The sequence below is a fragment of the Myxozyma melibiosi genome, assembly GCF_037950935.1.
Source record: "Myxozyma melibiosi strain Phaff 52-87 chromosome Unknown BZA70scaffold_9, whole genome shotgun sequence".
NCBI classification, from domain to species: domain Eukaryota; kingdom Fungi; phylum Ascomycota; class Lipomycetes; order Lipomycetales; family Lipomycetaceae; genus Myxozyma; species Myxozyma melibiosi.
In genome coordinates this window covers 13,971-27,905 of record NW_027042923.1, presented here as the reverse complement: position 1 = coordinate 27,905, position 13,935 = coordinate 13,971, and the positions used below count along the sequence as shown (strand labels likewise).

The window sequence follows — 13,935 nt, the reverse complement described above, 5'->3', positions numbered from 1 at the left end:
AAGAGCTCTAAGTTTTTTCCGCTATAACCAGGCCGCCGAATTATTACTTTCTATCTTAAGGAAAGTACTCCTCCCCCGACTACTACCTCGACTGTTTACGAGCTTGACTCTTCAGTGGCTATGTCGGCCAGCAAAGATCTCGGTATCGTCACAATAACCGAAAAAGAGGGCACGCGCTCAAGTCCTCATCTCACCCCCCCGGATGAGCTCGAGAAACTAGACTCTATAGTCATCACCGGAGAAATTGAGGAAGATGACGAAGAAGTGAACACCCTCCCACCACAGTATGGCTACCAGAGTCCGGACTCTGATGAATATATCCTGAGTCCCCATGAGCTATACCGTCCCGATCGAGGCTGGAGAGCTTGGTTATGCGTCCTCGGTGGCTTTTTCGGCACTATGTCGACCTTTGGTTTCGTCAACGTCATGGGTAGGTTTCTCTTGAAGAAATATTGCAAGGCGATGTACTAATAGTATCTCGTGCAGGCGTCTTCGAACAGTACTACAAAGAGACTCTTCTCAAAGACTACTCAACATCTCAGATCTCGTGGATTTCCTCTATACAAACATTCATTATGACTTTCGGAGCATTGGTCATCGGTCCAATGTACGACGTTTACGGCCCCAAGAAACTGATGCTGCCAGGCGCTCTGGTGATGGTTTTGGGTGTAATGATGACCTCTCTATGTACAAAGTACTGGCAGCTCATCCTCGCCCAAAGTCTGTGCACGAGCTTCGGAGCTACCTTGCTGTTCAACCCGGTTCTCTCGTCCGTCAGTGGATGGTTTGTTAGGAGACGTGCAGCCGCAATGGGTATCACGACAGCAGGCGCCTCGACAGGTGGTGTCATTCTTCCTATTCTTTTCCGTAAGATCGAGGCCAGATCTGGATTCGGTTGGGGTGTTCGCTCGATGGGCTTCTTTGTCCTTGGACTTTCAATGATCACTTGCGCGACCGTCACCACGCGCGTCAAGCCACCTGGCAAGCGCCATGTATCCCTTTATGACACTTACATCTCGCCGTTCAAGTGGACGCCATATGCTCTCACAGCACTGTCCGCTTTCTGTGTTATGCTCGGCGCCTATGTCCCGGTCAACTATCTCAGCAGTTTCGGTCAGGCAAATGGATTCTCGCCAGATCTCGCGTCATATTTGTCGTCTATCCTCAACGGCGCCAGCACATTCGGACGTATATTGCCAGGCATTGTCGCCGACAAGCTTGGCAAATACAACACCTTCTTCCTATCCGCTTTCCTCACTGGCACTCTCGCAGCTGCATTCTGGATCCCAATCACGACTCATCCGCAAATCATAGCATTCGCCGCAGTCTATGGTTTCGTCTCCGGTGCTGCGCTAACAGTGTGGCAAGCCGTCATCGGAGAGATCTCGCCCATGCGTGAGATGGGAGCGCGTCTCGGAATGGTGAACGCGTTCACGGCATTCGCGACACTGGTCGGCTCGCCCATTGCCGGTGCTATTCAGTCGTCTAATCATGGCAAGTACTGGGGCATGGCAATCTTCACATCTGCAAATATGATTGGCGGCGCGTGTCTGGCGATGGCCGCTCGACTGATATTGACTGATTTCGTGCTGTTGAAGAAAAAGTGAGGAGTTAGAGGTTTAGTCATAGATATTTGAATGAATAGAATGATTTTGTTTGCGTTAAAACCGGCGTTTATTATTCCAGCGAGTTGACCCAATATGAACCCACATGTAAAACCCTTGGCACACCCAGCAACGCAGATGCCAGTTTGAACCGTCTCTTCCACAATTAGAAGGAAGATATGCAATAAATAAACTATGTCATCTGTCTCAATCTGTGGATCATGTGGTGTGCCTGTGTTGCTCTATAAACTCTATCCGCTGCCTCGGAGTGAAACTTGGAGTGGAGAACCCAATAAAATATGTCTTCTCATCACAATTAGCCTGAGATCAGTTGCCCATTGTCTGGATCAGCTTTGCTGTCGTTGTTTCCGACGCCATCATGCACCTCTTTTGACGCACTACGACGAGCAGCAGCTGCCGTGCAGTTGATAAGGAGTTCAAATCATCACGGCCTCTTGCGCTGCGGCTCCGTCCGATCAACTGCAGCACTTCCACACCGCCCACCAAGGTATCGATCAAACAACAGCCGGTCGCCAAGGAACTGGGCCACCGGTCCGTCTCAGATGATCGTACAACTAAAATATGTTCACTGTGAAACGGATAAATGTCGCGCCGAGCGGTTAAAATGTTTGCAGGGAAAAACGCGGGGTCCCCACTATTTTTCCCAGAGAGCTTTATATATCAGTCGTCAAATCTCGTCATAATGAACACGGCAAACTGCTGCTTTTTCAAACAACCTACCAACTCTTATCATCATCCAATATGGCACCAACTGCAGGAGGTGATGCGATCCCCAACCAGATCTCGAGCCGGCGTCTACGCCTCGCTGGCCCAAGAGGTATCCGTGGCATCGTCGCAAACAGCCAGATCTTCGCCATCGCTGTCTTTGCTTCGCTCGGCGGACTTGTCTACGGCTACAACCAGGGAATGTTTGGCCAGATTCTCAACATGTCATCCTTTGCGAAGACGGTTCACCCTGAATCAATCAGCAACCCAACCGCCCGCGGTCTACTTACTGCCATTCTGGAACTCGGTGCCTGGGTCGGAGCTATGGCGAACGGATACATTGCCGACAAACTCGGCAGAAAGCTCTGCGTTGATGTCGCCGTGTTTGTCTTTGTGATCGGTGTCATCGTGCAGGCTTGCGCAAAGGCACCATCTTATATTTTGGGCGGACGTTTCATCACCGGCTTGGGTGTCGGTTCTCTTTCAATGATCGTTCCTCTCTACAACGCTGAACTTGCTCCAGCTGAGATCCGTGGTGCTCTTGTGGCCTTGCAGCAGCTCTCTATCACTGCCGGAATTATGATTGCATATTGGATCGGCTATGGTACAAACTTCATCGGCGGAACGGGCGACGGCCAGTCCAACGCTGCATGGCTCGTACCTATCTGCATTCAAATCGCACCGGCGTTGATTCTTGGCGTTGGTATGAATTTCATGCCGCAGTCTCCTCGTTGGCTGATGTCTGTCGGTCGCGAGGAAGAGTGCTTGCAGACTGTGGCTCATATTCGCCGAGCAGACGCTGAAACCGAGCTTGTTGTTCTTGAGTTTCTCGAGATTAAAGCACAGCGTGTTTTCGACACAGAGACCTCGCAGCGATTGTTTCCTCAGTATCAGGATCACTCTTTCAAATCCGACTTTATGCTTGGATTCCACGCCTATGCCCGCTTGCTCACGAGCCCAACCCTTCTCAAGCGAACGCTTGTGGCGGTCCTTATCATGCTTTTCCAGCAGTGGACTGGAATCAACGCCGTTCTCTACTACGCCCCGTTCATCTTCCAGGATCTCGGCCTGACCGGTAACTCAGTCTCGCTTCTGGCTTCGGGAGTTGTTGGAGTTGTCATGTTCCTCGCCACAATCCCCGCAGTCATCTATATCGACAATCTCGGTCGCAAGCCTGTTCTCGTCTGCGGCGCTATTGGTATGGCGATCTGCCACTTTGTTATCGCTGGCATCTCAGCTTCCTTCGACGGTGTCTGGGATCAACATAAGGCTGCAGGCTGGGTTGCAGTGGTCTTTGTGTGGCTCTTTGTCGTTCATTTTGGCTACTCCTGGGGTCCCGCAGCTTGGATCGTCGTCGCAGAAGTGTTTCCGTTGGGAGTCCGTGCAAAGGGAATCTCGATCGGCGCGTCTTCCAACTGGCTGAACAACTTTGCCGTGGCAATGGCTACTTCCGATATGCTGGCAACGATGAAATACGGAACTTACATTTTCTTTGGACTCTTCTGTGTCTCTGGAGCCACATACGTTTACTTCATTGTACCCGAGACCAAAGGGCGCACTCTAGAAGAAATGGATGAGGTGTTTCACGATGATTCTGGAGAGGGAAGAAAGGATCTCGAACGCATGGACAAAATCTGGCACGATTTGGGAATGTTTAACGAGGTCTTGCCAAGCGCTCGTGACGTCATTGGCTCAAATTATGAGAAGGGTTCTATTGCGCATACCGAGGTCTAATCCTACTCTGGGAAGTCTTAGTTTGTTATTTGTTACTGCCTTGAGATTTGTACTGTTTGTTGTGTAAGGCGTATCCCTAAAAAATAAATCTGCGCGTTCTTCATTAGTCTCGAATTTATGGTTTCCAGCATCGTAGAGATGGGTAGACCAGCATTCGCGCAGACGGCTCAACCCTGACTGTCCATTCAAATCTTCTCAAATGCGTGCTCTTACAATATATATCATGTCTGAGGGTATCAAGGGCAATCGATTGTCAAAGATCCGACATACTCGCTAGTTTAGCGGGGGATCGCTAATATATGAAGAGAGAATGTCACTGCGATGTCACTGCGATGTCACTGTGCGGCCCAGGCTCGGCCTGATGGTCTCCTGCGCTGAACTCTTAAACAGCGGCCTCCTTCATATTCCTATCCTGATTTCTGTTCTGTTTTCTTCCTGTATAACTATGATAGATCTTCAATGTAGACTGTTACGATATTCGATTATCAAATACAGCTGATTTAATGGCTACTCAAAATAATAAGGTATGATCGCTGTTTACTTCCCTGCTCTATGCTGTATAGCAGCTAACTCTATCTACCAGACAGCAACAATACTCGCAACAATCGGGACAGTCTTTTGGTGCATTCAGCTTATTCCCCAGATCTGGAAAAACTATCGACGCAAATCCACCGATGGCTTCCCGGTATCGATGATGATTCTGTGGTCGGCTGCTGGCGTATTCTATGGCATGTATTTTATAGCACAGTCTTCTGATATTGCTCTACAAGTGCAGCCGCAGATCTTCACTGCCCTTTGTCTGATTACCTGGGCTCAATGCCTTTACTATGGAAATGGCTACTCTGCCAGAAAAGCTATTGCTTTCCTCTTCCTTTCGTCGATCATAGGAGCTGGGCTTCAGGTCGCTGCAGCGATTCCGACTCGTAACTCGCCGCACTACAAATCAGATCCTTCGCCGTATTACTGGCCGATTTTGATGCTTGGAATATTTGCTGCTGTCTGTCTTGCTGGAGGTCTTGTGCCTCCATATTTTGAGCTTGCGAAACACCATGGACAAGCCATCGGCATCTCTCTCATATTCCTCAGCATTGACGCGACTGGTGCTCTTCTATCATTTGCTTCTCTCTGGTTTCCACAGGATAAAGCCGACGGCTCGACAGGGTACCGTGACTACGTGGGTATGGTCATTTACCTCGTCGATCCATTAATGGAAGCCGGAATAGTTCTCACCCATTTTGTATGGTGGCTCAGGATCGGTCGCCACAAAGAGAAGACCACTCACGACGAAGAGCACGCTTTGAAAGAGAGTAAGGTGGGAGGTGATCGCGAGTTGTCGGCTTCCAGGCAATCTGAAGGATAAGGCCAGAGGCACTCTGCATAGATCGGGAGTCACCAGGAATCATCTCCTATGTCATCCGATCGCTTGTGGCTCTCTCTACCTTTGGGAGCCGTGTTTGTAAATAGATATCTGTAATACTACTGCACTAACGCATATGAACTCTTCCCACTACTCCCACGACCGACCACTACAGATCAGCTCGAGTTTTTAGAAGATGATAAATAGATAGCTCCCTGCAACCCAAGACATGATGTAAACCATTGTTCTCTTAGCTCTGAGAGCTTACTCTCGGCTACTATCTCTTGGGACTCGATCACTGCCAACAACGTGTGCAAAGAGACCTTTAAACCGAATGCTGGCTGTGCCTGAACCGCAACCTTGATCGGATAAAGGGTTCCTGGGACCTTTGTGGTAGTCGGTAATGTTAGATTAGAGGAGCTTTAGTGGATAGCTCGGTCGGAAGTCTGAATACAGACTCGCGTTGAAGGTGGAGTTTGAGAAGGAAGTCATTGCGCGAATGGGAAGAGACTAGGATCTGCGGTTTCAATTCTAGTCCGTGAAGTACAGAAAGAGGTTCATCTCAAGCAGCGACTAGCCAGCAGGAATCTTGCACGGTTTTAAGTAAGTAGCCATGAGAAAATGACAGCGTCAGCAGAGAAGAATCAGATTGGGATTTCCTAGCGACAATCAATCTCCAGACCTGAGCCGCATGCGCGCCATGAGCCTCCAGCGGAAGTGTAATCGACAACGCCGAGATTCGTGAGTATTGATAATGAATGGATGATGGATGATAGGGAAGTACCGAGGAAACGCTGGTGCGTCAAGGGATCTACAAGTTTCTACAGGAGAGGAGCGATTTTTGAAAAAAAAAAAAAAAGGTAGACACTAGCAATCAAATGCGGTTCAGAGATTATCCCTAGTGACAACCCGTTGGTAATAATATTGATGAAAAGCAAAAACGAAACTGAAAAGACTTGGAAAGGGGTCCGACGAGGATTTGAAAAGCGTGATATACGCGCGGGAGAATCAAGCGACAGAGCCCAGTGAGTGATTCGCCTCCAGCTCTGCGCGATTAGGTGATTGTTTCTTTTTTTTTGGTATTTGGCGGGATCAAAGATAACCCTATTTCACAGAAAAAAAGAGAGGGTATTCCGAGCAGTACATTGCAGAGGCCATTGGTTTTAACATCCATAGGCGACCGTACAGCAGGGAAGATGGTGGTGCAGACAGACAGGTGGGTTACTTCTTGAGGCAGATACCAACATGTGGTGCGATGAGATGACTTCAGCAAGGGTTCCTGTACAATGGGTATAAGACAGAAACGAAGAGGGGTAGACCACTTCTCTCATCGGATGTTGGGGTATTAGCCTGAACAGTAGTCGAAGTATAGGACTCTTCTGGTTCGTTCCAGGGTGGATATATATGCTGCAGAAAGGGTGGACTAGAAAGTGCAACAAGGGTCAGTCGGAGAGTTGCAAGTAAAACTAACAAGGGCATATACATACGTTGGCCGCTATTGTAGCGAAGCCTTGACCAGCGATTGAAAATCTTTATAAACAAAGCACGATCATAGGCAGTTAAAAACAGAAATCCGTAGGATGATCCGGTGCCTAGCTGGTCCTTATGTTGCCTTTTGTCGATACGAGAGGCGAAGTTGTCGTAGACAAAGTCGATCCCGTGAAATATCAGGGCGTCGTTGAGGCGGATGCGAGAGAGATCCACGTTAAAGACCGGGGATTGTATCACTTCGGGGATCAAGTCGTCGTCGTCGTGGGCGGCGAAGCAAGTGCTGGGCTGAGAGCGTCCGTAGCCTCTCTCGGTCGTCGGATAGCCCGCAAAAGCAGATTCGAGCCGCGGTTGCGCGTATGTAGGGAGATGTCGGCAGCGACGGTGCATGTAGAACGCAGCAGCAGTATGCGATGCACAGGAGGGGCGTGCTCCCCTCTGGCCGAAAACCATTGTTGAAAAGCACGGGAAGGGTGGGTGTTGCTGAAGTTCTGGAAGTAGTGAGAGGTGAGGAAGAAGAGGAGAAGAGAGAGAGCGGCGGGAGAGCGGACTTTATATTTTCCATTGCCGCCTTGTTCAAACAAAGGCGGGCGACCTTGTTGCTCGTAAAGACGCGTTCCGAGGTCAACAAGGCTTTTGTCACCTGTTAAATCATAGTCACGTGATTGATTACCGCTACGACACAGTGTTGTAGTAGTGTAGTAGTGGTAGTAGTAGCGCTCGTTCTGTTCTCCCTCGTTGGGTATCAGCTCTCCTGAACGTTTGGAGCCGCAACTGGAAAAGCAGAGATGGTCATCGAAAGCTCGCTTGCATTATTTCAGGGGTTCGTGTAGATATCTCTTTGTTCAATCTCCAACCGTCTTTACAAAACTCAGTTCAGATACAAGGCCGCCCTTGTTCGAACAAGGCACAGATGGTCAACACATAAGGCTTCGCTCATTCCATTCATCCCCATTCCTCTTCACAGCTCACTACTTGTCACCTCAGCAGCCACCTTCCCCGTTTCCCTACCCAAACAATGGCTGGCGGCAAGAAGAAAACACGATCTCTGGAGCATCACAACGTGCTGCTGCGAGCTTCAAGCACGATAGCCGACCGAATCCAACGCACACCTCCTCACTCGCTCTCTTTATCACAAAGTAACTCGATGGCCGAGGGAGGAGACAACGGACGTCATCCGCCCCGCGATCGCGACGAACACTACGACAGCGGAGCACAACGGAAAGATCACATCAAAGCTGGGCAACGGATGGATCGCAGGATCGAGTCCGGGTTTTTATTTCAGACTGCCTATGGTCGTGCTTTCTGGAAAAGATTTTCAGTCGCTGGTTGTCAAGGCTTCGCTGTATAGCAGCCAACGTCAAGAGAGAAGTAGTCCACCTCGACTGTATCCCTGTCATATGCCATTGTACAAGATACCCTTGCTAACGTCATCTCATCGAACTAGATGCTGGTATCTGTTCAAGAAGTAACGCTACTGTCTGTCTGCACCCTTCTCCCTGCTGTACGGGCGTCACTGAATGTTTAATCCTTGGCCTCTGCAAAGTACCAACTCGGAATACCCTCCATCCTTCTCTGTGGATCAGCCTTATCTTTTATCCCGCCGAAAACCGAAAAAAGAGATACCGACTCTCGCAGATCTGGAGACGAGTCATAATTTCTCAGGCTCTGCCGCTTGTTTCTCGCGTGTGTAATAGCTCCTGTCGTTCTCAATCGATTGATCGCTTCTTCCAGTCTCTAGATTCTTGGTTTTGCTATTCGTTTTGTCTCTTTATTCGAATTTTAAATATATCGGGAGTCAGTGGAGATCATCTCTTCATGCCATTTGATTGCTGGTGGCTTCCTTCACCTTATCTATATCTCCTGTAGCCGTCTTTGTAGATCGCTGTATAATACCGCAGCATTTAATCGACGCCAGCCTTTGCTCTTATAAAAATCCATCAATACTCAATGACATTCTGAGAAGAGCTGCATGTCACAAGGTTTGTCAGTGATCTGGAGCGCCATAAAATAATTCACACTAGTGGTGTCCTCAGCGCTCAGCTCAAGATGCGACATTAGCAAGTTAATGGTTTCTAATATCAAGATTCATTTTAAGTTATTATTATTCATAAGTACCGGTCTAAGTCTCCAGAAGTGCGCAAAGCAGTGCTTAAAGTCGCCAAAAGTTGAAGAAGTGGTGGGACTGGGATTGCTACAAGGCAAACCCTAATTATCTGAGACCATGCTCTCACTTCCCAGCAACTCTCTCTTGTTCAAGAACAGCTTGAACAGCGCGAGGTACCGTCGCAGCAATAATATATCGTGCATGATTTAATTCAAACAACGAATCTGCCTGTATGGATATATTGTTGCCGGCTTTACGAATACAAGAGACTGGAAAGGAGAGGCCGGCGGCAAGGAGAATGACTATTTTGCTAGTTTCCGGTCAACAAGGCTTCGGCTTGCACAGCAATCACGGCCTTCCTTCCGTACCTGACGAAGCCACTCTTTGCTCTTTATTTTTAGCTACCATGTGCGGCCTCCTGCCTTGTTTGCTCGCTATGCCTGGTTATAAAATGTACGTCCCGCGCCCTTCTTTCCTTTCCTACTCTCTCCCCGCTTCATAATATCTTTCCCTTTCATCAGCATCTCGTCCCAACCTTCGGCTCTCGCAATGACCATGGCTCCTTTTGATCTTCATAGTGAACAAGCTGTTTTTGGTCTTCTTTTCTCTTCCATTTTTCTCGATCCTGTGCCGCCCACGGAAAGTCCACCAGCGTACGAACCTGTTCAAGGACGCGAAGTCATAGACCACTCGAACCCCTTGATCCGTTCGTTCGTTCGGCGGATTCCGCCCTCCCGGCTCACACAGCACGTTGGAGTCTTTTGAACTCCACCTCCCACTGGTCTTGAACGATTTTTTGAACCGTCAAAGATCTCTCACCCGACAGGCCTTGGAACGCATGGCCAACACGCCCTATCCCGAGCGGCTTTTGAGTAAAGAGGGCTGGCGCTTAACTCATGAAAACATGTCCACGGTCACCTTCTCGTCTCTGTCAACAAATACCAACGGTTCTTGCCCTTCGTTCGAATCCGTCCCCTTCACTGCAGTGGCAGATGGTCGACTCAGCCTTCGCCAATTGGCTCTGCTTTGACGACCTTGATGCGCGACTACGAGCGTGTCAATCATCTCAGTCGCTGGTACTCCATCTATCTCACGATCGACCTCGACCACAGACAGATCAGACAAGAATGGGTCGACGCCGCTCTCCTACACCATCAATTATCTCTGCTTGGAAACACGCTCATGCGCGAAGATTGCGAGCGTTTCTTGGGCAGCCTTGCTAGAGTCGATCAAGTCGGCAACGGCTACAAGCTCAGTGTTATCGTCACCCCTTCATTGAACAAGTCATACTTTGAGGATGAGCTCGTCTGCCCTGAATATGCTGAGAGCGTTCCGGAACATGGATACCGAAGAACCCATGCCCACGGCGGCTTCACTGTGTTTTCGGATGCATTGGAGCGCTCCTTATCCCCCAACGATCATTACAATATGTTCCGGGTGTGCAGAGTGATAGTCTGGTTCAAAATTTTAACGCCAAGTCAGCGCAAAATGTTCCAGATGCTGTACGATGAGATGAGAGCTGTTTTCTACATTGTGCACCCAGAGCACGCGCCTCGGTCTTATGACCCGGAACATCAACAGACCCCAGTTGAAAATAACGAACAATTAGGCGCTGGCGGATCTCCTTTGTCTGTGAGCAGTCAGGTTAATCCAGCCAAGCGCGTCGCCGACACGGATGCAGATGCAGACCTGCGCCCAGTGAAACGACGACGATGCTTGTCTGGTAGCGAAGGAGACCACAGACGCTGCCCCTTTAGTTAATTCGATTCTGCGGAAGTTACAAGTAGTGATTGATCACGGGGATGGGTTTGGAGGATAACATCACATGGACGATCGCAACGAGTGTCGTCTCTAGCTCTTGTCGACCCGTCTGATCCTTTTGATTTCCGCGCGCTCACTCGTTTATCTGTTTTTTCTGTCTGTGTGTCTGTCTTTCTGTCGGCCTGTCTCAAGCATCTGCTGTCGGCATTGTATTATGGGGCGTTCTTGATTTTTGTATAATCATTGTTTTGTATCAAATATATTATCATCATTATTATTATTATACCTTATAGTAAACACTGCTCCAACAATCCCATGAGAACTGGGACTCACTACGTTCTCGAGATCTAGTAGGAAGAGCAGTTGATAGAGGAGTTATTGTTCATCGAAAGTAGCAGCAGACACATGGCGCGTCAAAGGAGTAGAAGCAAGCGACCAGCAGATTGTTGTGGACGCTCTGATCTCGGCTTTGACAAGTGCTAATCAGCGCTCTCGGAGAGTTTGGCGCAGCTTGACGCGTCTACCAGGGGTGTTGCTGAGAAGTGCGCAGCTAAATGCCGATAGGGTGAACGGTCGAAGGAGGGGTGAAGAAGCGTCAGTAAGGCGGGTTTGGAAGCGTAGGCATAAAGGCGAGTGTAGGGAGAGGTAGCGTCGGGTAGGTGTTGGATGAGTGTAGGCAGGCGAGCATTGTAAGCGTCGGGTAAGCGCAAGGGCGGAGGACAAGAAATAAATTCGAAAGCTCGACGACCAAAGAATAGCAGAAGAAAGTAGTTTAACGCTCCTTAAGGGCGTGGGCAACGTGGGCAAGTGACCTTCAACTTGGCGCGCTCTGTGGGACTCAGCCGGGAGTTTGCGATTTCGTTTGATCCTGGAATAGAAGGCGTAGACGTATGGGAACCGACGCATGGGAGGAGAAAAGACCGAAGCGTAAACGCGAGGGTATGAAGAGACAGTATCAGCGTCAACATCGACGAAGCGTAAGGGTGAAGGACGAAAGAAAGAAACGGAAACTTCGATCAGCTCGAGGCACTTACGAACACTGGCTCGGGAGGGAGGTTGGCACTCAGCAGGTGGGAACGACAAGAAGCGAGAAGTTAAGTTGCGATTTGACCAGACAAGAGCTAGGAAGCGTGAGTTGGACGGACCTGGAAGCATGGGAATAGGATCAAGAGTGAGGAGAGGAAGCGTAAGTGCGCAGGGTAAGCGTAAGGGTACAAACCAGACGACTATGGCAAAGGCGCGACTAACAGCACGCAACAGAGCAGAGCAGAGCCAGCGTTGGGTAAGCTGAAGTACAGAAGACAAGAAACGAAAACAAAAGCGCGACAAACAAGTGTAGCTTTAGGGTAACGTGCTCAATGGGCATTGCCAACAAGTGTGCAGTAAGCGCAGTAAGGAGCTAAAGAGATCACTCGCGAGCTTTGGGAGGGTGGTGCAGGTGGGTAGCGTCAGTGTCAACGTCGAGGAAACGTAAACGAGGAAGAGAAACACGGAAACAGAAGAGCGACACACATCAAACAACAGCCGAAGAAGAAGACAAAGGGGACAGAAACACAAGAAAACAAAGCAGCGCGGTTAGGTGTTGAGGCGGCTCGGTTGACAAGCGTGCTCTACGCGTTCGACGAGTTCGGAATACTCTTGGGTTTGAAAGAGTGTGCGCGCTTGAGCTGGAGAGGTTGTCAGAAAGCGCGTCACACGAGGACACAGACTGTTGAAAAAGACGAGCGTTTGAGTGGACTGGTATGGGAATCTGCAAGGAACGTTGTAGTGAAAAGGGAAGGAAGCGTAAGGGTTGAGACAAGGAAAAGTAGTGTGAGCGTCTGGTCATTGGACAAAGTGTGAAGTGCGTTGAAAGAAATGTAGCCAAATGCAGTGACGAGAGCTAAGAGCACATCAAGCGAGCAGGAACGATGAAGAAAATGAGTGGTATTACAAGAGCGTAGGCGTTCAGCAGATATGAATGAATGAGTAATTGGAGCATACAAGCGTTGAACAATTCAGGAGAGGAGTGAGTAGATAGCACAGGTGTAGGCTGTGGAGGTTTCAAGGGAAGGCGGGTTTCTATAAAGGCAAATCGAATAGCAAGGCTAGCGCGCTCACGCTACTGGGGCGTATATTATTATAGATAAATTCATTAACTATTCAAGATTTGACAAGGGAGTGAAAAGGACTTGTATCTGGGGGACAGGGACAGTGAAATCAAAAACAGACTAATCTCCACGCAGCTGCAGTGCTGGAGGATGCATATGGGCGACTGTGGTGATGATGCTGATCAGCAGCTTGAGGCGTTGAGGGGCAGTGTAGGCAAGAGTAATGAGAGATAGCGTTAGCGTTAGGTAAGGTCAAGAGCAGGAGACGAGCCCCATAAAGAAAAGAAAGTAAAGGAGCAACAAAACAAAAAATACTCTCCGGTAAAGGTGGGGTCTGGCGTAAGAGCGATGAGCCAGGTTGAGGAAGCGTAAGAACGAGGGGCAAAAAAGGCGGGAGAATGCAGGTGAATGTAGTTGAGCGCGTTCAGATTGACTCAGCCGGGAGTTTGTAGACGGGCACAGTCAGTGAGGTGAGCTTGCAACAACAACAGCAGCGTAGACGTAGGAAAACGGAAGCGTGAGAGGTAAGGAAGGGGGCGAGTGATGAGAGGCAGGGAGGGCGTCAGTGTCGAGGGAGCGTAAGGACGTCAAGGTCGAGGCGGGGGTGGAAGCGAAGGCGTAGCCGTGAAACGTAGGGGTGGAGGCGAGTGTTGGGTAAGTGCAAGAGCTGGACAAGATAAAGGCGAATGACTGTGTTCAGTACTGTGAGGTTACACTCCCCACGGTGGGGCAGGGTTTGTGAGAGCGAGAGCGAGAGGAGCAAGCAAGGGACAAGGGAACGATAGCGTGAGAAGAGACAGGGTCTGCATCGAGGAAGTTGAGGAAGCGCAAATGCGGGTTGTGTCGGCGTTGTTGAACGACAACAACGAAAAAAGTGAGCGAAGGACAAAGAGCGGTAGCGTGAGGAGGAGAGGCAAGGTCAAGGAAGAGTGGAGAGAGAGAGCAAGGCGTCGATTTGGGAAGCGCAAGGGCGGGTCGTGCCGGGGTTATTGAGAGGCACAATGGAGAAGCGTGCGAGCGAGGGACCAAGGAGTGAGAGAAGCAGTGTCGGCGCGTCGAGGATGAAGA

General features: G+C 49.5%; 8 protein-coding genes across 8 annotated transcripts; 5 read left to right on the top strand and 3 right to left on the bottom strand.

The window, feature by feature from the left end:
• Positions 1–26: 26 nt before the first annotated feature.
• On the top strand, positions 27–1,703 carry BZA70DRAFT_196887 (major facilitator superfamily domain-containing protein). The gene is made up of 2 exons (XM_064910087.1): positions 27–430; positions 487–1,703. The coding sequence occupies exons 1-2, from the start codon at positions 121–123 to the stop codon at positions 1,605–1,607; spliced, it is 1,431 nt and encodes a 476-aa protein (XP_064767005.1). The 5' UTR covers positions 27–120; the 3' UTR covers positions 1,608–1,703.
• Positions 1,704–2,200: 497 nt separating this feature from the next.
• Positions 2,201–4,316, top strand: BZA70DRAFT_196794 (putative sugar transporter, high affinity). The gene has a single exon (XM_064910084.1). The coding sequence runs from the start codon at positions 2,367–2,369 to the stop codon at positions 4,062–4,064; it is 1,698 nt and encodes a 565-aa protein (XP_064767004.1). The 5' UTR covers positions 2,201–2,366; the 3' UTR covers positions 4,065–4,316.
• Positions 4,317–4,567: 251 nt separating this feature from the next.
• On the top strand, positions 4,568–5,424 carry BZA70DRAFT_290526 (PQ loop repeat-domain-containing protein; the record flags this gene model as incomplete). The annotated part of the gene is made up of 2 exons (XM_064914215.1): positions 4,568–4,588; positions 4,648–5,424. 2 exons carry the CDS (start codon positions 4,568–4,570, stop codon positions 5,422–5,424), a joined length of 798 nt encoding a protein of 265 aa, XP_064767003.1.
• A 930-nt stretch (positions 5,425–6,354) lies between these two features.
• Positions 6,355–6,981, bottom strand: BZA70DRAFT_281173 (uncharacterized protein). Its single transcript, XM_064913078.1, has one exon. The coding sequence runs from the start codon at positions 6,904–6,906 to the stop codon at positions 6,688–6,690; it is 219 nt and encodes a 72-aa protein (XP_064767002.1). The 5' UTR covers positions 6,907–6,981; the 3' UTR covers positions 6,355–6,687.
• A 97-nt stretch (positions 6,982–7,078) lies between these two features.
• BZA70DRAFT_281168 (uncharacterized protein) lies at positions 7,079–7,709 on the bottom strand (the record flags this gene model as incomplete). The annotated part of the gene is made up of 1 exon (XM_064913077.1): positions 7,079–7,709. A coding segment is annotated over one exon (309 nt), but the record flags the coding sequence as incomplete, so codon positions are not given.
• Positions 7,710–7,927: 218 nt separating this feature from the next.
• Positions 7,928–8,260, top strand: BZA70DRAFT_268387 (uncharacterized protein; the record flags this gene model as incomplete). The annotated part of the gene is made up of 1 exon (XM_064911157.1): positions 7,928–8,260. One exon carries the CDS (start codon positions 7,928–7,930, stop codon positions 8,258–8,260), a length of 333 nt encoding a protein of 110 aa, XP_064767000.1.
• Positions 8,261–9,586: 1,326 nt separating this feature from the next.
• Positions 9,587–10,994, top strand: BZA70DRAFT_281163 (uncharacterized protein). The gene is made up of 3 exons (XM_064913076.1): positions 9,587–10,001; positions 10,022–10,772; positions 10,794–10,994. The coding sequence occupies exons 1-3, from the start codon at positions 9,855–9,857 to the stop codon at positions 10,808–10,810; spliced, it is 915 nt and encodes a 304-aa protein (XP_064766999.1). The 5' UTR covers positions 9,587–9,854; the 3' UTR covers positions 10,811–10,994.
• A 266-nt stretch (positions 10,995–11,260) lies between these two features.
• On the bottom strand, positions 11,261–12,058 carry BZA70DRAFT_305408 (uncharacterized protein; the record flags this gene model as incomplete). The annotated part of the gene is made up of 1 exon (XM_064914788.1): positions 11,261–12,058. A coding segment is annotated over one exon (798 nt), but the record flags the coding sequence as incomplete, so codon positions are not given.
• Positions 12,059–13,935: the final 1,877 nt, after the last annotated feature.